Here is a 25972-nt window from a genome sequence, read left to right on the forward strand (position 1 = left end):
ATAAAAAGTCTCTTTGGAAAGCTCTCCAGCAACCTACCTGCATCGTGCCTCACCAAGGGATAAAGAGAGACATTCAGAGCTCTGCAGTGTTAACTGAACAGGGGGTTGATTAAGCATAAAGGCAAAGAGAGCACAAAGTTGTATATGGACACTATACACTGGCAATAGGCCAATGAGACCACAGCCCTTACCTATGAGTGGGAGTTCGTCCATGGTAATGCCCTGAGATTTGAGGTGCTTCTTGATACAGGCCAGCCGCTGCACGTTGGGTCCCCAGCGCCTGCCTAGCTTGTGTATGTGCTGAATCTGGGTCACAAACCGCATTTCGTCATTTAGCTTGCACTCAGGTCTCCAGTCTGGAGGAGGAATCACCCTGCACATCCCATACTTCTCTACCTGAGCTCGGACTGACTCAATGTATATCAGTGGGTCATGAAATTCCTTGGTGGAGGGCCTAAGGATGGGAATTTCCCCCAGCATCCCCCACCCAGACTTACTACTGCCCTTTTCGTGCTTTCCCATTGAGTCTTGTGGCTTGTGCAAGGACTCCGCTTGAGAGGTAGAACGATTTTCACAGGAGGCATTTTCAGTTTTGCCATGTGCTTGTTTCCCTGGCGTACTCTTTCCAGCAGTGGCTCTTTTCGGCCTATTTCTTTCCAAACTCTTCTCTGGCACTTCCTTTTTAAGATGTCCATTCAGCAAAGGCTTTTCCATGGCTGCCTTTTTGCTGGCAGCTTCTGTCAAGTTGACGGCCCCTTTCATTCGCTTGGTGGGCGACTGTATTTTGTCTATGTGGTTCGTCTCTTCCAGCCTCCTCTTCGAATTGCGCAGCCCCTCCCTTAACTGTCTCCCCACCTCCTTAGTGCATGTCTTTTGGTTCAACTTGCCATTGACTTTTACACCATTAACAGCGGTATTGTTAGACTTGGATGCTCCAAGGGATAGCACCTGTTTGCGGGTTTTTGCATTGCTACTTTCTATTTTCCCTGAGATTGTGTGGTTGACAGGTGAACTGGGTTTGTGGTGATTTAGTTTGGTTTCCTTGACCAGTTCTTTCTTGGCTTTGGTGTATGTGACAGTTCCCTTTGTCACTGTTGCAGTGTACTTCACAGTTTTGGACGGTGAAGGTCTGACTTCTCTCATCTTTTTGGCACTGGCTACGTTTGCACTCGGAGATGACATTCGAGTGATCCCGTTGACTTTAGAAACCTGCAATGCCAAGAGTGTTGCAGGGGGAGCAGAGGAAGGAAACAGAAAACAGAAAAGTAAATTAATAATGCTGCCAACTCAGCCACAGCATCCCAGTTGCTGGACAACTGTATTCTGCCATTCTGACTCTTGAACCCTTTCTACAATCTTCATATAGTGCTTTTCACTCAGGTTAGAGGGACTGGGTATTTGTATTAAACACATACAACAGAAATATTTGTTTAGAAAAAATAATCGGGAAGTCCCCAGAAAGCAAATCTTGCTTTCAGGGCGTATGAAACCTCTAGCACTAAGAAGGGTGATGTTCCTTGTTTACCCTACCTCCTTCTTTATCTACCAAGCAGCTTGTTACATTATGGCAAAAACAAATGAACACCTTCGGTATCTCCTTTTCTGGCCCTCAAAAACTCTCCCCACCCAATTCTTCTTAAGTGCATATACAGTTTATTACTACTTAGCAGACAAACCAGACAGTCTACTAGCAAACTAACTGGAATGGGCATGTTTTGCAAAAAAACCACACACACGGATTCAAACCAACATCTTGTCTATACATACATATAAAAAGAAATACTGAACACATTATGCACCCAACAGATCAGGATGGCCATGAAGGATCCAGTCTGTCACACATATTAAATCTTGGGAGGCATCTTTGTTGCCAAGTCATTAATTTGAAACAAAAATGCATACAGTAGCTCAATGTATTTTAAGTTTGATATCTGGGCAGTTTTGCTGACACACATTTTATTACATCATATTCATTGCTCACTAATGTGTCACTGCAACTCAGAACTGCTGGACTCCACTGTTAGATGTTTAAACCCAGCTATGAAACTAAAGTTTATGTTTTAACTGTGTAAGATCTGTTCACCACCAAACAGAATCTTCAACTTCAAAGGGAATTGTGATGGATCAGCACTGCCAAAGCTAAGCCACACTACTAAGAAAATTTAGTGCAAGTTTAAATCTCAAACAATTTTCAGCATTTAAACAAGTTTAAACATTGTCTTCTCACCTCCTTCAACTACAGTGAGTGCAGAGAAACGCATCCAGAAACCAGGAACATTGATAAAGTGCTCAAAGTGAACGCATACAGTACAGTCAGCCCTCACCAGTGCTCAGGTGAATAACACCATTTCTGCAAAGCTCTAACACTTGCTTGTGGGATTTCAAAACCCTGGCCATATCGGTAAGTATGGGAGCTTCTCATATAAATGCAAGAGTTGTAGCCACTTATAAAGGAGGAATGAGATGTTACAGAATAGAGATCAAATAGAGACTGAAAAGATTGTGCTTTAAGCTACCTGTGGAAGAGGACTGGATGTCAGGGATTCTGCACACAAGCACATGCACACACATGTATGTGTATACATTTACTGTTTGCACTTTCTCCTCTGTGGAGAAAAATCTGGAGCAGAAGTAGTATCATTTTTAAACCCATCCATATTCTTGCCTTTCCAACACTTATTCCAAATTAACTGAGGACATGAGTTTTTTCTCTTGAGCTTTCCGAAGATGTATGAGAAATTCATTCACCCACTTGCCTTGAAATTTAGGCAGTACTCTGCATGTGAAATGAAGTCCTAGGTTTGACTTTTACAGCACTTTTCATGCCAAAGAGCGGATCTGGGTAGAGAGCTGCTGAGATACTGTGTTTCTTGCCTGCAGCAGTCAGAAAATGCATCAAACATCTCTGGCTTTATAAATAGTCAGGAACATTGATTACAGATTTTATCTCAACTAGTAGAGAAGTACTGAGAACTGGCAGGGTGAGGTAACCTGGGAGACAGTGATCACGACATAAATTTTCAATTCTAAGATGTGACAACAATAGTAGGACTGTCAAAAAGGCAAAACAAATCCCCCCCACCAAAAAAAACCAAAATAAAAAACCAGCCCAAACCAACAGAACAAAATCCCCAAACCATAACAAAACAAAGTAACACTCCCCCACTCCCCCCCCAAAAAAAAAGACACACCACAAACCTGTAAAAAAATCCAAACCAAAGCAGTCCCCACTCAGAGGAAGGGTACAAGGTGCAGGTCATAATGCCTGTTCACAAAGTTCTCCAATGACTGGACAAGATTCACAGTATAATGTGGAAACCCTATTATGTGACTAAGGGCAGCTATGCGTGAGCAGCAAAAGCACACATGGGGCAGATCAGAAACACTAAAGAGCTAAAGAAACTTCAGTTAGCAAGGGACATAAAACGAAAGTTAAAAAAAAAAATATGTAAATACCTTAAAAATACAAACCCAACAAAGAACAGTAGAAGTTAACCACAATTTGGCTCTAGTGTTTATGCTTCTTTTGCATTAGCCTTCACCAAAAGTACCACTGACTGAATACCTGATGGATATATAACTTAACCAACTTAAGAGCTAGGAAGTCAATCCCATTAAGTTAAAAGGATGTAGATGACTTAGGGCATGGCTCCTAGAAATAAACTCAAGGGAGACAGAGTCTACTTAACTTTGACCCCCTAAAATCATTCTGCAACACATTAATAAACAACTAATTTTATAAACACGCTATTTATATTAAGAATTTTAAAAGAAAACTAAACAAAACCAATCACAATTAAGGAGAAAAAAAAAACAAACTTGGCCCACAGTTTTTCCAAAAAAAGCACTACTACTAATTATCTTCTGACAGATGCCTGGTTGAGCAGGTAAAGAAACACCTGTGCTTCAGTAGGGCTCCAGTCACTGTTCCATGCGATGTTCCACCGAACGAGCTCCTGAGACACGTCCTAGACACAATTACTCTAAAATGGCTTCACCCAGGAATAAACTCTTCCTCAAAAGAAGTTACCATTGTCACAGTTCACTGCCATCCTGGGAAGGCATATTTCAGGTGCCTTTCTGCAGCGACTTGTCTTGGCCTCAATTCCACTAAGAACATCCATCAGTAATTTGGATTATCATAAAATCTGCCAGTGACACACACCTGGAAGAGGCTGTCAGCACTTTGGAGACAAGCTTGAAGTCAAAGGCAATCCTGAAGAACTTACTTCAGAACAATTCTACAGTAAGAGGAAGTGCTGTTCTTAGGAAAGACAAAACAAATACGTGCCCGGGAGCGAAAAGACTTGGGGACCACAGTGATCTGCAAAATGTGACAGAAGTACTCAAATCACTTTCTAAGACCCATTATGAAGAAGGCCAAAACCAGGAGACAAGCTTTCCAAGCAGGACTGGGTCCAGCATCATGCCTACACTGTGAGAGCAAGTTAGACAGTGAAGCACACCTAAAAGAGTGCAAAGTGCTCGAGTACTTGGAAAATATGAGCTTGAGTGAAAAGCTAAGCAAGAGATTATTTAGTATGAACAAAACAGAACTAAGAGACAATTCTGTAATGATCTTTTGATACATAAGGAACTTCTCTAAAAAAAAGACAGTAAAAGCTCTTTCCATGTTCACTGGGAAAACTGGAAGAAACCACCAACCTTTTGTTACCTACAGTGATCTAAGGCACTAGAAGAACTTGTTCATTAGTAGAAAAGGAAGTAAATGGAAGAAGCTGTCACTGGATATTCTGGAGTGTCCTCTATGGGAGGTTTTCCAGAAGGTTTTGAGGAAGCCAGAGCAATAACTACTGCATTGTCTGGTACAGTCAAGGCAACACCTCAGAATGAGCAGTCAGGCTGTATGGAGGTACCTCGTCACTCCAGCCTTCCTCTGATTTTTTTCAGAGGAGCTTGTAGCCAGTAGTCTGAAGGGCTGTTTGGGGCACTCCTTCAGCAAAGGGTGGTGACACAGGGCTTGAGAACAAAACACAGCCTTGGAGAAAGCACTCACAGAGAAAGGCAAGATCCTCACAGTTCCTCCTCTTCAAAGGAAAACATGCCTCAACACTACCAGCTTTAGGCTGCAATGAAAACTGCCAAGATACAAAACTCTGGAAAACTGAATTAATTAAGAAAACAGCAACTTATCGCAACTGTTTAGAGTTGTTAGGATACCTCCACACAATGAAAGTTTTGATCTCTCAGGGCCAAATCTTGAACTGAACAGGTACATAAGCTTGGGCTATCTAACCTTCACTTCTAGACTATAAGCATGCTATTTTGAGTTGTTGTTGGTTTGCTGTTTGGTTCTTTTTTTTAACTTGGTGAAGTTATTCCAATGATGAACAGGTCCTAGAGCAGAGAAGACTTGATTTTGAGAATACCAAAAGAATTTACTTCTTTTTTTTTCCTGACTGCTAAATAAGGAGACCCCACAAGAATGAAACACTGGTGAAAACTTCCTCAGGACCATCACCTTTCTAAAGCAGACACAACACAATGGTTTTCAAATGCTTCTCCCTCTTCCCTCCCCAAATGCCCACAAGTAAGTTGAGTGTTTTCAAACGGGCTAAGATAATGTTTAAGATACAACAGTAGTACGTAGACCAGAACAGACCACTCTCCAATAGGAATAGGCTGCAACAAATGTCTTCCACGTGGAAACAAGAGGAACAAGCAATGTGGTCATAGCCCACCATCAAAGCAACAGGTGGATTCAGGATTTCACATTGAGAAATGTGAAATTCTGGCTGGTCAGCCATCACCTGCACATTCCTGGTTTGTACTTGCCTCTGAGGACCCACCAGATGATTGGAACCAAAAGAAACAAGAAAATTGTGGTAGGCATTTTCTTACCTTTCTACTGTTGATATGTCTTCCCCCAAACCAAACATACACTCACAGTCAGCCTAAAAAATTGGCCATATGGCCAGGTGCGCAGGTTCACCAAACTGGGGTCTATGCCACAGCTCCATCACGAGGCAGTGCTTACACTAAGCACATAAGAAAGAAGTCAATTTAATTCAAATAGGATCATAGAACCACAGAATCGTTTAGGTTGGAAAAGACCTTTAAGATCATAAGAGTTAAACCGTTAACATAGTACTGCCAGGTCACCACTAAACCACATCCCTAAGGACCACATCTACAAGCCTTTTAAATATCTTCAGGGATGGTGACTTCATCACTCCCCTGGACAACCTGTCCCAGGGCTTGAAAACTCTTTAAGGAAATAAACTTTTTCTCAACATCCAACCTAGACCTTCCCTGGCACAACTTGAGGCCTTTTCCTCTTGTCATAGTAATTTCCTTTGGAGGACAAATCAACCCCTACCTCACTACAACCTCCTTTCAGATAGTTGCCAGGTTTCTCCTGAGCCTCCTTTTCTCCAGACTAAACACCAGTTCCCTCAGCCACTCCTCAAAACACTTGTTCTCCAGACCCCTCCATCAGCTTTTTCACCCTTCTCTGGACGTGCTTTAGCACCTCAATTTCCTTCTTGTAGTGAGAAGCCCAAAACAAAACACAGTATTTGAGGTGCCATCTCACCAGTGCTGAGTAGAAGGGAACAGTCACTTCCCTAGTCCTGCTGCCACACTACTTCTGATGCTGTTGGCCTCCTTGGCCAACTAGGTATGCTGCTGGCTCACAATCAGCTGGCTGTCAACCAACATATCTAGAACTGTTCTCACAAGGCAGAGCTTTCCAGCCATTCTTCCTCAAGCCTGTAGAGTTGCAGAGGTGGTTGTGACACAGGCACTTAGCCTTGCTGAACCCTGTACCACTGTCCACAGCCCTTTGATCCAGCCTGTACAGGTCCCTCTTGCAGAGTCTTCCTACCCTCCAGTGGATGAACACTCCTGCCCAGTTTGCTGTCGTCTGCAAACTTACTGAGGGAACATCTGATCTCCTTGTCCAGATTCTCAATACCAACCAGAACTCGGCCCAGCACTGAGACCTGGGGGACACTACATGTGGTTGGGTGCCAGCTGGATTCACCACAACTCTTTGGGCTCAGACATCCAGACAGGTTTTTATCAAGCAAAAAGTACACCCATCCAAGCCATGAGCAGCCACTTTCTACAAGAGGGTGCTGTGGGGAATGATGTCAAAGGCTTTACTAAAGTCTAGGTAAACAAGATTCAGAGACTTTCCCTCATCCACTAAGAGGGTTGTTTTGCAGGAACAAAGTGCTTGACATTAACCTTACAGGACTTGAAGCTGAATGTGAAACTAGTGATACAAATAATCTTATCTTTGCTTTTCAGCTATTTTCTCAGTTTTGCTGACATGTACTTGTCTTCAGACCACCCTTTTCTTCACTTTACTGAATACTGGCCTTGCAGTAAAAAACAGTATGACAGATTTTACATTTTATTGCCTTTTAAAAAGCAAACAGGGCCAGCACTTTATATATTGGATTTGAACTGGTCTATGTGCACATCTCTGCATAGCAGCTAGGATCCAGGCTCCAGACACAGGAAAACACACACAAAAAGAACTGTTAGATAACAACCACAACAATAACCACAACATTAGCAATAGCAACAATAGTTTTGGTCCCAAGCAAATTAACGTTGTGGAAATGATCTTGAACTCATTCATAAAAATACTTTAGTGCTGGTCAGAGTTGTGCAGAGCTAAATTACCATATTAGGCCAAGAGAGGGCCCCATTGAACTACATTTCCTTTGCCACAACCCCTTTGAAGTAGGGGATTTGGAAAGATAGAGGAAAAAAGAGAGAAAGGGAACATGCGACAAGTGCAACAATACACCAGAAAAGGAAAGAAAGCAAAGAAGAGAGAAAAAAAAAATCTCAAGTAATTGCTAGTGTTCTGCTTTTATTTTCTGTGAAACTGGAAGGAACAAAACCACACACAGAAATAAACCATGTAAACATATGTGGAAAAGGAGCAAAAACATACTGGAAGGAGGAGGAACATGTGGCTGGCACACTGGGAAAACAGATCTCCTTTAAGGAAATACTGAAAAGTCAACAAAACCTCAGGACAAGGGCATGAAATTCAGCCGTGTCACATAACTGGTAAATCTAAGAATCTGCACAAAGCTAAGTCTTTACGTCAGGCATAATCCACCTTTAATTAGTCACAGCCACATTTTCATTAAAATTGGTAAGGAAGTACTTATGCTACTGTGAGTTGCAGAAGAAAATTAAAATCCCTATCCTTTTTTTTTTTTTTTAAATCATCCTTTCAACTTACAGCCCCCTTATTCTCTGAAGCTTGAGGACCACACACACTCTGCAAGTTGTCTGTGTGGTGTAACTTTTGCTTGTACTGAAAGGCTGTAAAATTTCTCTTCATTTTGCACAGCACAATTGAAAATGACTAATACTCCACGAAACAAAACCCGCTTGGGTTGTGGTTGAAATTCTTCTATAGTTGTCTGTTCCCTTCTCAGAACTACCTCCACAAGTGAAAGCAGTTGACTTGTTCACAAGAATTTTAACTGTTCATACTTGTGACAAGGGAACTTTAAAGCACTGCACACGTGTCCCAGTGAGCTCAAATAATTAAGTACGATGTGCATCCTTATGTTTCCAGAAGCCTGTTCAACACAAAGAGCTCATAGCAGAGCCTGTCACAGCAAGGACCATAGGATGCTGGTAGTCACAGAAACAGCTGAAAGGATGCAGAAGGCAGCAGGCATTCAAGCTGATGACTACATAAGGAAAAATGTTCACAGGGGAATAAAGAATGGAAGTCTTACAAAAGCACAGAGAAATATACTGCGGATAGCTTTCAGGACCTCAGATTTGATTTACAAGGTAATACAAATCCAGTGGAGGCATTTCAGGAGAAGCTAAACACCACAGAAGCACAAGGCATGAAAGATTTCCTCAGTAAGAGCACCACTGTTTTTCTTTTTGCCATTTTTAATTTCCAAGCCTATGACTGAGAGGTGCCATTTAAGGCACTGACAGCCTTACACGATGGCCATGTCAGCTCCATTGAAGTCCAGGCCAGCCTACTTAGAAGAAAACCCTTTAGACGGCAGCAAATAAAAATTGTCTCTAATTGGCATGTTGAGAATTAACCACTGCAAAACAAAATATAAGGCCTAAGTGCACCAAGCTCTTTGTTCTGCATTGCCCTAGCAGAGGTCCTCTGCTAACCCAGCCCCAGACTGAGTAAGGACAGACAGGGATTTGCAAAATCGTTGGCAAAAATTTGATAGTTGCTATTAGATCCAGTCATCAAAAAGAAATGGAGATGCATCCTGCCCAAATGCCAGTCACAAGCACCAAAAGATTGGTCTGCTAAACTTTCACGCTCAGATACAAGTCAGGTGAAGATAAAACTACTGCCGAATATTTTTTTGCTAATTTCCAGCCAGGTAACAATAAACTCTGAATTTCTTCCCACCTGGGACTTCCACTGCAAAGGTAGCAATATCCTGGAGCACCATCTTCACCAGGCAAAACATTTTTCCCAGACTCCAAGGTTTGTGTATTTTGAAATACAAGGCACCTGAGCATAATGTCAGCTTCTCTAAACACTAGTGAGCTCTTCAGATGAATAACCCAACCAAACGAGTCATACATAAAAGTTCATTTTTCCACGTGCTGCCAGCTTGGCACTGTCAGCAGAGAGGCCAACAAGAGTGCCAGCCAGAAAGATTTAATAAACAGCCATGTGAACTTCAATGTACACACTGAATAATAGAAAGAGAAGACTGCAAAGCTTACTTTGTCACACCAACTTCGCATGTATGCATCACTTTTCTTTTTTCTCTCTTTCACTGAAAATTAAATCATTGCTGTCTCCAGAGCATGCTTTTAAGGACTAACACTTTCACTCTGTGCCAAGCAGTGGAAAATTGAGCTAGAACCTTAAAAGTCTGTGTCTCCCGTGTGTCCACAGTAGAGTACAATTCATTACCTGTTTCCTTAAGTCCTGAGCCGATCTATGAAGAGTGTGGTGGTTGTTAGCGGTGAGCCCTTTCGTAGAGGAGCCAGTGTTTGTAGTAGGATGGTGATTAGCAGCAGCCTGGTCTTTTCGGCTTTCAGCCTTATGCTCACTGTTCCTCTCCTTCCCTGGCGTGGCCTCTTTGCTTTTGTGTTTCTGAGCAGGTTCTTTCTCCTTGGATGATTTGCTGGACCCATTGAAAACTGAGAAGAGAGAAAAACAGGCTGTTAAGGAAAAAAAGAAAATCCTAACATACGAAACCAAACTCTTCATTCACTCTGTCAGTGCTGGGTATTTAGTGAGTGTCATCTCATATCTAAACTAAAATCGACTCATAAATAGAAGCAATATTTTGCATACTCCTTTATACAAACAGATTCACATTAAAGTATTTCCTTTGCTTGTTAACACACATTATCTTCAATATCCAAATTAAAACATATATATTACTACTTGGACTGACATAAATTTAGCCTTATCAGTTTGATTTTTATTTATGACAGTTTTAATTAACTTTTTCCTGTTGCAGCAAGGGAATTCTAAACATAACCTAAGCAGAAAAAGGATTTATGCTTACATTAGCATACAAGAAAGAAAATGTTCCATGAAAAAGTAGGGTTTGTTTTTATCGGTATCCAAACTGCTGAACCAAACTGACAGTTGTTTGCCTACACCAGACAAGCTGCAAACAGAAAAAGGTACTTCTACAAAGAAAGGAAAACACTAAAGCTGTTTTTGGAACACACTGAAGTGAAGCTGTAAGAAAGCACAGAAACCAAACCACATTTTTTGGTACAATAAGTATTATGCAAGCATAATACTGCTGAATTTAAGAATACTTACTGCTCTTTTATTGTCTGGGAATATGGAAACCTGAAGTTAAAGAAAAACATCACACTTCTCTGGTCGTCAAAAACAAGGGGAATTGATGTTAGTGCTGCCCTCTCTTCAGCAAAGCATTTGACAGGTCCATGAGGCATGTGATCCAACACCCACAACGGCAAGCGCCCTCTGCCTTCTCTAATCTACGCTCAGTTCTTACTCCTGCCTTTTTTGCTTAGGCAGGGATCCTTTCCCTTAGGAAAGGGATCCAAGTAATAGCATTCAGGAGTAGTTAATAGCGTAAGTATCCCAAAAATCATATTTATTATGCACAACAAGCAATCTGTTTGGGATATTAACTAAATTAATGACAATATTCTTTTTTTGTGAAATGAAAGCCACCTTCTGTCATTGAACAAGACATACCTACAAAACCTACCTTTTAATCTGAATTGTGAAGCTTAGCTGTCTCTATAGATATGGTGCAGTATTACAGTAGTAGCCATAGTAATAGTAGTAACAACAAACAACCAACAACTTTGCTGAAGAGAAAGAGGGGCATCTAAGCTGCTTTTGATGTCTACCTCAAAATCTTCCCACCTCTGAAAACCTGAACTCCAACAACCTATTGACAACTTTGTAATTCAGGTCACATATCACAGAATAATAGAATTGTTTCAGTTGGAAAAGGCCCCTAAGATCATTGAGTCCAACTGTCAACCTAATACCACCATGCCCATTAAACCACATCCCAAAGTGCTATGTCTGCGCATTTCTTAGTATCTCCAGGGATGGTGACTCCCCCACCTCCCTGGGCAATCTATTCCAATGCCTGAGCACTCTTTCAGTAAAGACATTTTTCCTAATATCCAATCTAAACCTTCCCTGGCACAATTTCAAGCCATTTTCTCTCATTCTATCAGCTGATACTAGAGATAAAAGACTGACCTCTACCTCACTACAACCTCCTTTTCAGGCAGTTGTAGTAGAGGGCAATGAGGTCTCCCCTCAGCCTCCTCTTCTCCAGATTAAACAATTCCAATTCCCTTAGCTGCTCCTCCTAAGATTTGCTCATATTCAGTCAGTCATAATGTTGACATAGACTGTGTAAAAATTAGAAATTGCAATTGCTCTTCTTTCTTCCTTCCATTTTACATAAAGTGAGTAAGAATGAGAGCAATGCCATCAGCAGAGAAGTCATCACAAACTGCCTATGGCTCTGTGTGCTAGTTTGAAGCTAGCTAGAATGTTTTGGTGAGAAGAACTAGATTACAGGCTGTGAAAGGGAAACAATAGTGATGTCTACTTCACTGATATGCTTGCTGAGAGGTATAAGAGCAAGAATCCAAACACAGATAAGGTAGCCACTCTCTGTTCGGGCTGTGGGCTGCATTCTTCTCTCTCTAACCTAGCCTGATTAATCCAGCTGCTTCCTAACCCCCCTGCCTGACCCTCCATTCTTCCTTGGGCACAAGGCAACATCTGGGGTAAGGCAGAGGGGTGGGAGAAGGTGGAAGAGTGGTTGGGAGCCCCTCCTGGAGACTCAGTTTTCTGGGAGGGGAGTTGTGTTTCTGTATTACCTTTTAATTTGTATATTTCTGTATGTAACTATATATACTGTAAATATCTGCTTGTATATTGTGCTAAGCTCTAAATATAAAAGCTTCATTCAATTTCCAGAGCCGGCTGAGTCTAGTCTGGGTGATTTCTAAAGCGTGTGGGGGCAGGTAACACCCAAACCATCACACTCCTGAGATCAGGAGTGACTGGCACTGCCCCAGCCAGCCAAGGCTTTCTCAGCCATTTCAGTGAAAGCCGCGTAACCTCCGCGTCTCATCTCCAGTGATGGAACTGATAATAACCCCCACCCATCTCAGGGAGTTCACAATAATGCATTTATCCTCCTTTGTATGAAGTTCTCACATCAGATGGAAGGCGCTACAGACACACGAAGCACAACTATTTACGTTTAATAAGACAGCGCAAACAACTGATGGCAGCTTCGTTAATATGTACTTCATCACTGCAAGTGCTATTTTCCTTCAGAGGGAACAAACTGTGTGTGCTGAAACGTTAAGTCAGAGGGATTCGGTTTTCTGGATTCGGCTGCCACTTTATAAACTGAAAATTACTAAAACAGAAAACACAGCCAGAAAGCCAAAATGTGCACTTTTATAGTTCACAAAAAAACCCCAAACACTCACCACCAAGCCAGTGAACATGAGACAAGGTATATTTTATATGCAACAGCTCATTAATCTTAAGTGTCGTGGGAACCCTGCCAGTTTTACCCTCTGAGTAATTACCTTTTGTCTTAATTTCTAAGATTCTTGAAAGGGGAAAGAGCAAAATGGGAGAGAAAAAATGTTGAGTCTCCCTGGAAAAGCTTAAAAAGCTTAAAGCCTGGAAACACAATAGAAAGGGAGACAGAGATGGAAGCCCGTCCTAGTCAAGCTGTCTCCAGTTAAATTGTAGATAGTATCAGTTTCTATAAAAACCAGTGTTTGTTTCTTTCACGACCTACAATGCTGTTATATCCAGCTAGATAGGTAGAAAAACCTTCCTGCAATAACACTTTCTGCAAAACTCACAAACTTATTAAGCGAACAAGTATCAGAATGTTAGCCTAAGCATAAAACACTATGACAAGCCAAGCATTTAAAGGGGACAAACATCCTTAACTATGATTGTGCTCCTGTCAAGAGCAAAAATGTAAAAGGAAGGTATTTAGACAAGAAATTCAGTACGCCGCAGGATTAAAATCTGGCTCTAATAGCTAGTAGAACAGTTGAGTGAAAAGAGGAAACTACTAGGAAAGGCCAAAAAGACCCCAAGTAAACCTTGCTGTTGGGCAGTAACTGGAAGACTCACTTCTTGACAGACAGAAATTAAAAAAAAAAAAAAAAAAAAAAGCCCAAATTCTGCCTTAAATATCACCAAGACCAAATCTGAGTCATTGTTAGAAGAACTATTAATTAATTTGTGTCTTCTTTTACAGCAAATTGCATTCTGTCTCACACCCACCAGCAATTCTGTATTTCTGAGGCATTCAGAGAATTAGAAAGGGTGTATCTCATGCTTTACTAAGCCCACATATAGGTATGTCCCAGCTACAATTTTCCACCCTAGATGTGTAGCATCCAATGTTCTGCTCCCAATTATTTTTTTTCTCCTTATGAAAGAGTAATGTCAATAAAGTTTTCATCCTTGAAGCAGTAATTGCATTAAAGAACAGAAAGAAAAAGAAGCCCAACCCACATGAGTGGTGGAACTCTAATTATTAAAGCAGAAATCTTTTATTGAATTATGATTATTTTATACTACCTCAATCAATTCTGTATTTCCAGAACAGCTTTTAAAGGTAAGAGCACTACTAACAAATAATTAGAAGTAAATTATTAATGTTCAGACACTTCAAATAGAATAAATGGTTATCTTTCTATCCATATTGCTCATTCTCAAAATGCCATGTCCTCTAAAGCAATTATTATTGTTATTAAGCTGAAACAATAAGAGTCCCAGAGTGAAATACTTGTGGGTCTTTGGGTTAGCAGTGATGATCAAATGCTAAGAAACAGAACCAGTACATGCAAACTTTGTAAGGCCCAGGGGTTTTAAAACCCCTGATGCACTTTATGGCAGCAAAGCAAAACCGTATGGCAGACATGATCCCCATGGTGCATCACAGTGCTCTCTGCATTGAGGGAACTGTGTCCTGGGCACCAATATTCACCCAGGATCCCATGTAGGGACTTCAAGGTATCTCATTTGAACAGTTATAAAGAATCCCTATGCAAACAACACCAATGCAAACTGTGTGTATACCAGGTACGGCTGTAATAATGGCTGCAAAAATGTTTGATCAAGCAAAGCCACAGATATGCTCAGTTACTACAGATTAGCCAAGCATTTACTCTAGGAATTGACACTGTGGTGAGCGACAGACATTTACTGTGTTTTCAGCAGTTTTCTGAGGTATTTCTATTAATTACTTTGCACAGAAATATTTTATAGGATACACCCAGTCAGGCATTGAGAAGCCGATTTAGAGTAAGCGCAATAATCAGGCTCTCATTGGACAAGCAGCAGAATTACTGGACTGGGTTCAGCCAACTACTGACTCCAAGGGCAAAGCTTTCTTTCCAAGCCCTCCTAGAGATTTATTTCTGCACCAGATATGCTTTATACATGAGACAACAGGGGAGTCTGTTGCAGGAACAAGCAGACCACTGATGCATTTTGCTTTATGCCAGCATCTGGAAGATGGAGGGCTGGACTGAACATGTACACATATGCTGCATGTTGCAGAGCTCATTCCATGTAAAGGAAGTGATTGCGTATTCATAAAACTATCCAAAACAAAGAGGGAAGATAAGAGTGAAAGGGAGAAGTTTTGATTTTAGAAGGAGAAGAGGGAGGCTTGCCAATGCTAGGAACCTGAGCCAGCTATTCCAATGCAAACCTCATGTTGTTATATAGATTGTGTTTGGGAAGAGATGTAATATTAATCAACTTTCTGGCATTAAGTATCCGTTACTGCACAAAAACATTCTTGCTCTGGCTTTAATTCAGTTCTGCTGTTTTCACTGTGAAAACATTTATGTGGCTCTCAAACTGTCTTAAAGGACCCAGGCAGTAATTCTTTTCTCCTCCCAGAGGACTTAAAACAATGATCTACTTCCATAAAACAATGATCTACTTCCATAAAACAATTATCTACTTCCATAAGCCAGAGTATTTTAATACTGACGATTGTTTTCCTGAAGTGCTGGCTATGTTCAAAACCATTTTCCAGAGATAGAAGCTGTCTTCTGGAGTCCCCTAACACAATCTGCCTACTCAGGGTCAGCAACAAAGGCACACTTCAGGAGAAAAGGACACCGCAACATCATAGGAAACCTGCGGAACTGCAATTTCTCCAGCCCAAACTGGAGAATTCTGCGCAATTCGTCAGCAGGCAACTCTACAATAAAATTTCCATTGCTGCATGCTAACAGAAGTCAAACAGGAGAACGGTGGCAGATAACACTGAATTTCTTTTTGACACTATCAATAACACAGTTCAAACCTTTATATGCAGAAGAATAATTTGGGCCAGTGAGAGGAGCATTATTGGTATGAGACACCACACCACCGTTTGCAAAAATCCAATACCAAGTGTCTCATCTTAGCACAAATTCATTACTCTCACCTAACCATTACGACACAAACAACATCAAAAGGGTCACTCACTAAGCAGCAAGTCCACACAAGAAGTGTCTCTCTGTTATCACAAGTCTGTCACCAGGATAACAATCCCATTTTTTTGAGCAAGTTCCAGCTCCCCAATTCTTCTCCACAGGTCATGCATCTAGCTACAGAAAATCCACAAATCCCCAAATGTGTTGTGCCTGATTTGCATAGTTAAATATGCAAACTATCACAAAGCGGGTAATTTTCATGTTACATATTTTGCACATTTAATTTTTCTGCAAAAAAAAAAATGTTTATTGCAACAATTACTGGTTCCATGCTATTTCAACAAAAGGCTGTACATCATCAAAATAATTGCCTACCCATTAACTACTGTAGCTCTCTGCCTGAAATTTTCTCATTCTGTATTTTAGCTGTATGTCAAAAACATATTTTCTTCTTCCATTTCACCAAAAAGAGATGCACAAGCCTAAGAAGCTGTTTTATGCCCCCACCCACAAATAGTAAATATATTTAAAAACAAAGCTGCATAAAGAACTGCAAACAGAAATTGAGGTTTTCTCACAACATTCTCCAACAGTAACGTATGTAAAAGAGAAGCCATGTAATTCCAAGACACACAAACATCCCACTGAATGATACCATAGAATCAACCAGGTTGGACGAGACCTCCAAGATGATCCAGTCCAACCTATCCCCCAGCCCTATCCAGTCAACTAGACCACGGCACTAAGTGCCTCATCCAGTCTTTTCCTGAACACCTCCAGGGACGGTGACTCCACCACCTTCCTGGGGGCAGCCCATTCCAATGCCAACCACTCTCTCTGCCAACAACTTCCTCCTAACATCCAGCCTATACTTCCCCCAGCACAACCTGAGACTGTGTCCCCTTGTTCTGTTGCTGGTTGTCTGGAAGAAGACACCAACCCTCCACCTGGCTACAACCTCCCTTCAGGTAGTTGCAGACAGCAATGAAGTCCCCCCTAAGCCTCGTCTTCTCCATGCTAAACAACCCCAGCTCCCTCAGCCTCTCCTCATAGGGTTTGTGCTCCAGGCCTTTCACCAGCCTTGTCAGCCCTTCTCTGGACACGTTCCAGCATCTCAACATCTCTCTTGAATTGAAATAAGGGGTGAAAAAAAAAAGATCCGCGGTCTTCGCCTGCATCATTTTTGTCACTACACATGGAAAGGAAATTACTTTGCTAAATTACTCCTTGCAAATTGAGAAGCAAAATATTCTTCTGTGTTCCTGGTGAGGAAGACAGCACTAAAGCAGAGCGTGGTATCTGCAGTGATGCTTGCTTACGGTGCACGCCAGAGCTATTCTGAAATTTCAGCCACAGGTAAGAAGACATCAATATGGTTTTCTTCCCTCTTCATTTCAGGCAAAAGGTAGGCAGAGCATGTTTTATCTGAAAAAGTGTTACAGTTTAGGGTCAGTGCCCTAGCCTAGTGTCTTAACTGTAGATAAGACTACGTCTTTCCAGAGAATTCCAGTCTAAAGGATAAACAATTTGGGGGATTTGACACAGAATAATAGTAAATTTATCTAACTCCATTGGTCTGCTGATTACCTTATATTTTGCAGTACAAGCTTGCTCTTTCTCTCTCTGGTTGCCTTCCACTTGGCTTCTGGCTGCTCTCCCTCTGTTTCTGACCTTGTGTTGCCTAGCTAACTCTCTTCCAGTTTGCCTTTTGTAAGGTACAGGGTGGGAGGTAGACAGCAGGCCCTCCAGACCTCTTTGTGACCAGGAGATGGGGGCAGGGAGAGAGATGAAAGGTTGTACAAGGGGTCATTGTGTTGTTATTGTGTTGTTGGTGAACTGTAAATATACCTTGTACCTGCTAATTTTATACTTTTACATTTAGTCCACTTTTGTACTTCCAAAATTCTCAATAACTGAGGTAAATTTACTCTGGAGGGTGAATTTCCACTTTCCTGGGGTGTAAATTCGATCTACACCACCCAAGTTAATGAAACACAGTATAGACCAGTAGCTGTTTCTAATCCAGTAGGTTTTCTAATACACTAGTGCTGGTTTACTCCAGCTAAGGAAACAAGACTCTCATGACAAATAATAACAACTAACTCTGTTTCCCTAAATGTAAATTAGAATTCAATTGTCCATCTCAAGCATCTGAAGACAAACTCAACAGCACCAGGTTTGCTGGCCCAGATGTACACTTGTCTCCACCTTTGAACTGCTGTGTTAGTGTGAGAAATACCTAATCCTGCAATCATCCTTCTTGAGAAATTTAAGATGACCTTTATCAGAGGAACTGTAACCTGTTGCATGCAATTTCTAAGTTGTCTACACAACTGTATCTGTGTACACTGCTCCTCCTGAGGCCCTTTTCCAGTCCACAAGCCCTTTCAAGTAGATAGAACACCTATCCCCTTGCTCTTGTGATGGGACCAGTGAGCCAACAACTCCCTAACTCATCCAGCTCCTGATCCCAGCCTGCCTAATAAAACATTTGGCACTTGCAAACATTTTCCTTCAGGAGACAGCAGAGAAAACCTTCCATCATGCCACATAATGAAATCAAAGTAGGATTTCTTCAGTTGTGAGGAATTCAAATAATTAGTTTTAAAGAAACAGAGGCCTAACCCTACTCTCTTACCTACCATGTGGAATTTCCTCCAAGCAGCAGGGAGATGTAATTTAGACTTGGTACCTCCCTGTCCCTCGGGGAAGCAGAGTACAGTTCACGTGTGGAGAATCTGCTTTCCCTGCACATCAGCCTGCAGCAGCTGATGACTGACACCCTCCTCCCTTTGCATAAGGTCAATTTTCTAACAGATCAGTGTCTCTATCTCCTTCTCCATGCTGGCAAGATGCCCTGTCATCCAGACTGTGGTTGAGATATTTCTCCCCACACCTGGCAGCTACACTGAAGAAAAACCCCTTTGTTTAATCCATCACTCCTGCCTGCTTCTTCCACCAAATTCCTTGTGTTCAAAGCTGTGTAATAGTCTCAGACAGATTGATGGTCATCTGAGATGTGTACAAAATGAAAGCTGGAAAATAAGCATATCCATTAGAGCAGCATGCAGGTGCCCCATGGCTGGGCATTCTGGATCTAAACACAGAGATTTACAGGGTTCCTACAGCCACAGTCAGAAGGGTCAGTAACAGGGCTGCAATATACAGCATCATATCATCCCTAATTTTTCCATATGTTAATTTTGAAACTCATCACAAACTTATTTAAAAAATACTAAATCCTTGACTGAAACAGCAAGAGGGATTTCTCTATTCCAAACAAATGTTCATATGGTTTCATAGCTAGGAAAGCATTCTTTTGAAGCCAGCAGCTATATGGAGAACAACTGATCAGCTTCTAGCCTCTCACTCCACTATAAATCCTAACCCAGGTAAAATTATTCTGACTAGGACCAAAAGTCCTCATCAAGTGCCAGAAAAATTCTACAATCTCCAGCTCCTCAAGACACAGGTAATTAAAACCACAAACCTCTGCTGATTTTATTGCTGCATTTGTCAGAAAATGTACTGGCAGTACCTTGCAGAAGACCTAAGACTAAGTAACCTCTTGTGCTCTTCTCTGACCTGAACTAATCTAGGATAAACTGTAAGATCATACTGCAATCCAGAAACAAGTAAAACAAGAGAATTACAAGAGAACAATTTTTGTGCAAACAACTGAAATTCTTTAGACCGTATCTTTTGTTAGCAAGAACTGTTCATCGTGAGTTTAAGCATGCTGAAAATAGCAGTAACGAGAAGAGTTACATGCAGAACATTCCACACAGATATCTGCTCAGATCTAATGCTAGGTTCTAACCAAGTGACAAAGCAGTACCAATTACATCCAAGACTATCTGCTGCTTACTTCAAATATCTTGTATTCAGCATAATAATCAGCTTAAGTCTGGCAAGGACATAATGCCAATTTTTAAGAGCACAGCTCTACCATTTTCATTCATGCCAACCACAGCAAGACCTTAGAAAATGGTTTAAGCACAAGACTGTGACTGCCTGCACTGAGATGGTGCACAAAGGAAAGGCTTATACACTGCTACATGTCCCTTTTCCACACTCCTATGAACGTGGGGAGACAAACACTTCTGTCAAACACTTTAACAGTTGGGTATATGTGCAGCACATCAGAAGTACTAAGACAGGAGAGTGAAAAGGCACAGGTAACAGCTCAATGCTTTAACTACATCTATGTAAGCAGTAAGGTTGAGAGATGCCAAGTCAGTTGAGCTAATTACTTCAATTTATGCAGCAAGTTATGCCATGTGTTCTATCTACTTCTTACTTATACTACAGCTTTTCTGACTGAACTAGCTGTCCAAAATGTTGCTTAAGTTATAACAAATAGTTTGGTGTGCAATCCTAATAATAGCCCATAATGGCACCAAAGGAGGATACTGACAAATGACTTCACCCAGGAAAGTTGTTCTGGCCTCTATTCAGTAGAAAGCAATCATTTGACACTGTCTAATGACATTAATCAAGCTCTGAACCTTTGTTGTTGTATATCATAGCAAATGCTTAGCATTTTTCAGGTCCAAAGTGCTTGTCTACACATTGTATATTAAAACCAAAAGACCTTAATTCATTAAAAATAGACTCTCATGCTAGATTAAGTTCATTTGCTGCACCCGTCCCTGGTCTGCCTTTGTGTGTGGTCTCATTTAAAATAGACACACATAAACCAGAACCTACTTTATTCACAGGAAACAAAAATGCTATTGGTTGTCAACCAAAATAACAGACATGGAAAATCAGGAATACTCTTGGGTAAGAAAAATTTAATTAAAAAAAGGGGTGGGGGGGAGATGAAGAAAAAGAGAAAAAGAAATTATAATGATTAGGAAGCAGCTGCCTTCCCTGGGAATTCCCATTTCACCTTTGTCAAAACATCTCACATTGTCCCCTATGTATTTTATAAAGGTCTTTTTGCAGATCTATTAAAGCAGCAGCTTCATTTATGCTCACTCTGATCTATATTGATAAAGATTATGAAGCCATTAGATGGCTCATTAAGTTTGCCTTTACTTACCCCCAATTAAGATTTCAGGTGTCTCTGGTTTTGAGCTAATTTCAAAGTGGCTGCCATCTGGGACATTCTCAAGGAACACGATCAGCTCCTTTTGTAACAATATATCACGTTTAAAACTCTAAGGCAGCAGCTCTGGTACGTGCAACCTCATTTTCCATATGGAGAGTTTTGTGCCTGTTATTTTGGGGAGTCTATTTAGAAATCAATCCAAAGTGCCATGTTTTGATCCATGGCTTTCACAGCACTAAAGCTCCTGCTAATAGCTGTCAGCTGAAACACTATTAGGCTTAACGTCTCCTTGCATTTCTCTGCAAATGGTTCATGAAAAAGTATTTTGGAGCTTAGGTGTGCAATAAAAATCTGATTCAGATGTGGTCATGAAAAAATCATTTTGGTATATGTTACAAGGGTATTGAACACCACCTTCTGAAAAGCAAAGATGAGGACCAGCACAGTGAAGTAACTGGGATCTACTAATCACTTCAGAGTGGAGTAGCATGAAAGAAGAAAAAGCAGCAGGCAGAGGTCACAATCTTCTCTCCTGAAGTGTTCTCTAGAGAGATCTTCCTCCCAGTCCTCCACTAGGAGGCGAGCTGAATGGGCAGTCATAGAAGGAAAGATTTTCACAGTAAACTGGTATGGAGGAAGGGAAGGGAGAGCCAGGCAGAAAGGGCACAGAATGGTTATGACACAAGAGCTCTTGCTGTAGAGAGAACCACATCACACAAGACTTTGCCAGTGGAGCATTACAGCAGGCTCATAAAATTTTCAGCATTGTCTTTCAAGTTTTCCATTCTACACTATGTGATATTGCAATATCCACTATTCCACGTATCAAGATGTGGCACGAGGACACTGTGACAAAAGTAGCGTGCAATGAATGCAGCTTCTGCTAATTTGTAAAGAAACATCTAGAGAACTTGAAAAAGTTTCAGATAAAATCTTTCAATTGATGACAGGATGTCAGGAGAGACATGTTAGAACAGAAGATGGTAATACTACATCACTCCATATTCCCAGTATCATTTTTCATTCCCCTGTATCCTTTTTCATTCGGATCCAGAAGGACAGACAAAGATCAAGCACATTCAGCTTGCAAATTTTTTTGCCAGGCAGTGCAGAACAGGACTATTTAGGACCTACCTTGCCCATTTGGTACATGTTTATGTGTTTTTCCTTTCCTTGGGGTTGACTGGCATGATGATGAAGCATTGTTTGTGGCTGTTTTTGTGTCCTCTGTCTCCTCCTCTTCCTCTTCTTCATCCTCATCCTCCTGAGAACTTCCAAAATACACCATGTTGCTGGGCAGGGCTGGAGAACCTGATAAAGAAACAGCTTAATAGCATTACTACATTCCCTTTCTGCATGATCATAACCTACTTTAGTATTATGCAGAGCCAAGGAAGAGGGGGCAACTTGGAGAGGGAAGGTCACACTAGTGCAGGACTAACTGTGGAGGTTTTATTTATTAGTTTTTACGAATAAGACATATGGGTGCTTGAAACACAGAGTCTCTCCCCACCAAGAACATTCTATTCATACTTTAAACAATAACAGTCTTGCTACAAGGCTTAATTAATAGCTTTGTGTATTCAGAAAAGAACTAATGCACATACTTAATTTTGAATGCGTTCTTAAGTGCCTTACTGAAGTCTTAATGCCCAAACCAGAAGCTTACATCTTTTCCAAACAGAACAAAAAAGAGCACTTACAAACCAATCTGTGCTCTGGTAACATTTTTAGGTTCTTACTACATTAAACTATTAGTAGCTAAACTTCACAATGTGCTGCAGACCTCGGCACTATTGTAGACAATACTTTGCAGTATTCTGGTTCTGTTTCAAGCAGAAAACCCAAGACATTCAGATGCTTACATTTGTCTTGCAGACCCCCAGCAAAAGTGAGGAAAGAGTACTGGTCTCCCAAGTCCCTCTCCGTGCTCCCCTTGAGGATGTTGCTGCTTCTTATCTCTGGCTTAGTTCCCACAATGCTCTCACTAACCCACTTTGTTTGCACAAGGGTAAGTTACAGCACACGATTCAATGAGAGACAAGTGAAGATTCAGGAACTTAATAACAACACAGAGTTTGAATTTAAATGTAACTCTTGCACAAAATCTCTTCAGTGTCTGTCATGCAGTAGTGTAAAGATTTCCCTGCACTGCATCAGGACTCATAATGCGACTAACAGTGATCTAATAACCATTTTTTAGTGTACAAACACTGGTGGCAACTAATGGACACTTTCCTTTATGTCTGATACTAGGTTCCACTGTGAAATGAGGCTTTTGTCTGTCCTTCAGAAGGACAGGTGCCCTAGGGGCCTTCCACTTACAGAAAGATCTAAACAGAGAAGAGGCTGGAGAGGTGGACACAAGCCAACCTCACGAGGTTCAACAAGACCAAGTGCAGGGTCCTGCATCTGGCTGGGGCAAACACAAGCACAAATACAGGCTGGGCAGTGACTGGCTGGAGAGCAACTCTGAGGAGAGGGACTTGTGGTACTGGTGGATGAGAAGCTTAACATGACCCAGCAGGGTGCACCTGCAGTCTGGAGGGACAACCAAATCCTGGGCTGCATCAGGAGAAGTGTGGCCAGCAGGTCCAGAGAGGTGATTCTGCCCCTCTACTCCACTCTGCTGAGACCCCACCTGGAGTACTGCGTCCAGTTCTGGAGCCCCCATTACAAGAAGGATGTGGACATGCTGGAGCATGTCCAGAGAAGAGCCACTGGGATGATCAGCACTGAATGAATTCCTTGTGCTTTGCTTGCATGCATGACATGTGCTTTACTTACTAAACTGGCTTTATCTCAAACCTTGAGTTTTCTCACTTCTACACTTCTGACTCTCTATCCCAATGGAAGGGAGTGTGTGAGCTGCTGTACATGGCTTTACCCCCACCTGTAAAGGCCTTTTCTGTTGGTCCCTAAAACAGCCCCCTTGGGACTCTTACTGCCTTGGGAAGTAGCATTAACTTCCCATCAGCATCCTTTGCTATGCACTGGTGGTAGTCCTGGGACAGCTAGAGGAAACACTGCAGCAGCACCTAGGTCCTGATGTCCCTGAAATAATGAACATATCCAACCTAGACATAAATGTATGGACAAATATGTGTATTCTAGGGGGAAAGCCTTTTGCATGCCACAACTTTCATATTTCTATAACTAATGTCTAAATTAACACTGATGACATATTACAAGACATGGGAGCTATAACAACTTACAGAAACAAAAATCTTTGCATTTTTTATGCAAGCACAGAATTTTTTGGCACAGACTAAGCAATCAACCATAGTGGGTAAAAGGTGCTGAGAGGCACATTAATTCTTCTGCTTTGAGAGGAGCTTTAAGTCTCAACAGCAACTAACTAGATGACTCCAAAACAGATTCTCTCGGACAGTGTTGCCTGAAAAATAAATTGTCTTTATCTTCCACCTAGGTAGCCTTGTCTGTGACACAGATTCAGAAGTTACTAGCTCTGCAGGTATGTACCATGCATCAGTTCCAATCAGAATTTAAAGTCTAGCACCATCAGTGCATTAACACATTGACAAATGATGGCAGTAACAGAAAGTTACTATTAAGAGCCCTCAAAATTAGATTCACAGACTAAAATCTCTCCATTATCATTAGAGAAACAGTCAGAAACTTTATCCTTCTGGCACTAAGAGACCAGATAGAGTACCTGTTTCTAAGCTTCATCTTCCCTACAGCTCCCCAAGCTTTTGTCAGCTGCTTTTAACAGCAACCACAAAAAAAAAAATCTTCTGTGATGCAAATGTGATTATTACAATTATTTTTCCTAAAGGACAGAATAAAATGGAATACTGTACCATTCTCCTTAGAAAAAAAAAAGAGGGGCTAACCAAGTACAAGAGCAGACTCAAACTTCACCTGACTCTCAGCATTCAATTGTTGTAATCTCAGTGCATAAATCTTCAGTCAGAATGACATTCTTTAATACTTTCCAATCAAGAACTATGAACAACAATAGTTAAACTGCATTCCTGGGACAGCTGGGACTGTTTGGGAAGTACATTTCCAGTGAAATTAGACTTGCAACAACCAATAACACAGGAGAGTCCTGCTAGTCTTCCCTTTACTGATCTAAGCACTCTGCAATATGAGACCTCAGAGAAAAGCTGACATTGAGTCTGGGTCACCTCCTCCCCCTCAGCTTTTCCAATATAGTTATTAAGGTTGACTTACAAAACAGAAGGAAAGAAAAAAAATAAAAAGGCTGGACCTGTGGAATTTTATTCTGTCTAAACATTGTTATGGAAAAAAGATACTGAAAGAAATAGAAAAGCTTTGTGTTTTCCTGCTCACTTTCTGTATTAGAACTATTTTCATTATCATCCTTTATAATATGATTTCAGTTCTGGACTAGCCTCAGATACTGAGAATTTGTTCACACCTATAGCTTCAGCTTGTTAAAACCACTTTCACTTTAAATCTACATAGCTAAACACATCCAAATGACCAAGAAAAAAAACTAGTTTAAAATACTGAAATAGGCTATTCGAGGTACTGCCAATTTCCCTCATGAGCCAGCTAAGAGAAGCCTGTAAGCACACTGTTTTCATTCAAGTTTAAAGAATGACAAGTATGTTGATTAGGCAGTATCTAATGTGCAAGTATGAGTGAGTGATGTGCACTGGTGGTTAACACCAAGCAAAGAGCTAAGAGAACCACACAAGACTCTTCTTACAGAAATGACATTCAAAACTTGTCATGACTGGCGAACTAGTAAAGCTCACGCAAGTGGTTTAAACTGCACTGGTAATAGTGGGAGCTAGGTGATCACTTAAGTTCTTTACTATAATCAAGATTCCTGCCCTAAATATTCCTCACTGTCTTCAAGAGCAGACAGGAATGTGTATATGATTTCATTGCCTACCTCTACAGGGGATCCGATTTGTCACTCCAAGCTGCTGATTGATATAAACAGTACTGGGTAGTCTTACTGTAGCCATAAATGTTTAC

At 41.1% G+C, this 25972-nt stretch overlaps 1 protein-coding gene across 3 annotated transcripts in view; it reads right to left on the reverse strand.

Moving 5' to 3' along the window:
* JARID2 (jumonji and AT-rich interaction domain containing 2) overlaps window positions 1–25972 on the reverse strand; it is a 233472-nt gene that overhangs the window by 29981 nt on the left and 177519 nt on the right. For all 3 annotated transcript variants that reach the window (XM_064160992.1, XM_064160994.1, XM_064160993.1), the window contains 3 exons: window positions 22130–22306; window positions 9911–10140; window positions 192–1209 (listed from right to left, as the gene is read on the reverse strand). In XM_064160992.1, coding sequence (XP_064017062.1) covers window positions 192–1209; window positions 9911–10140; window positions 22130–22306 — 1425 coding nt within the window. The remainder of the gene's footprint in view (window positions 1–191; window positions 1210–9910; window positions 10141–22129; window positions 22307–25972) is intronic.

This window comes from Pogoniulus pusillus, chromosome 21 (assembly GCF_015220805.1).
Source record: "Pogoniulus pusillus isolate bPogPus1 chromosome 21, bPogPus1.pri, whole genome shotgun sequence".
Classification (NCBI taxonomy): domain Eukaryota; kingdom Metazoa; phylum Chordata; class Aves; order Piciformes; family Lybiidae; genus Pogoniulus; species Pogoniulus pusillus.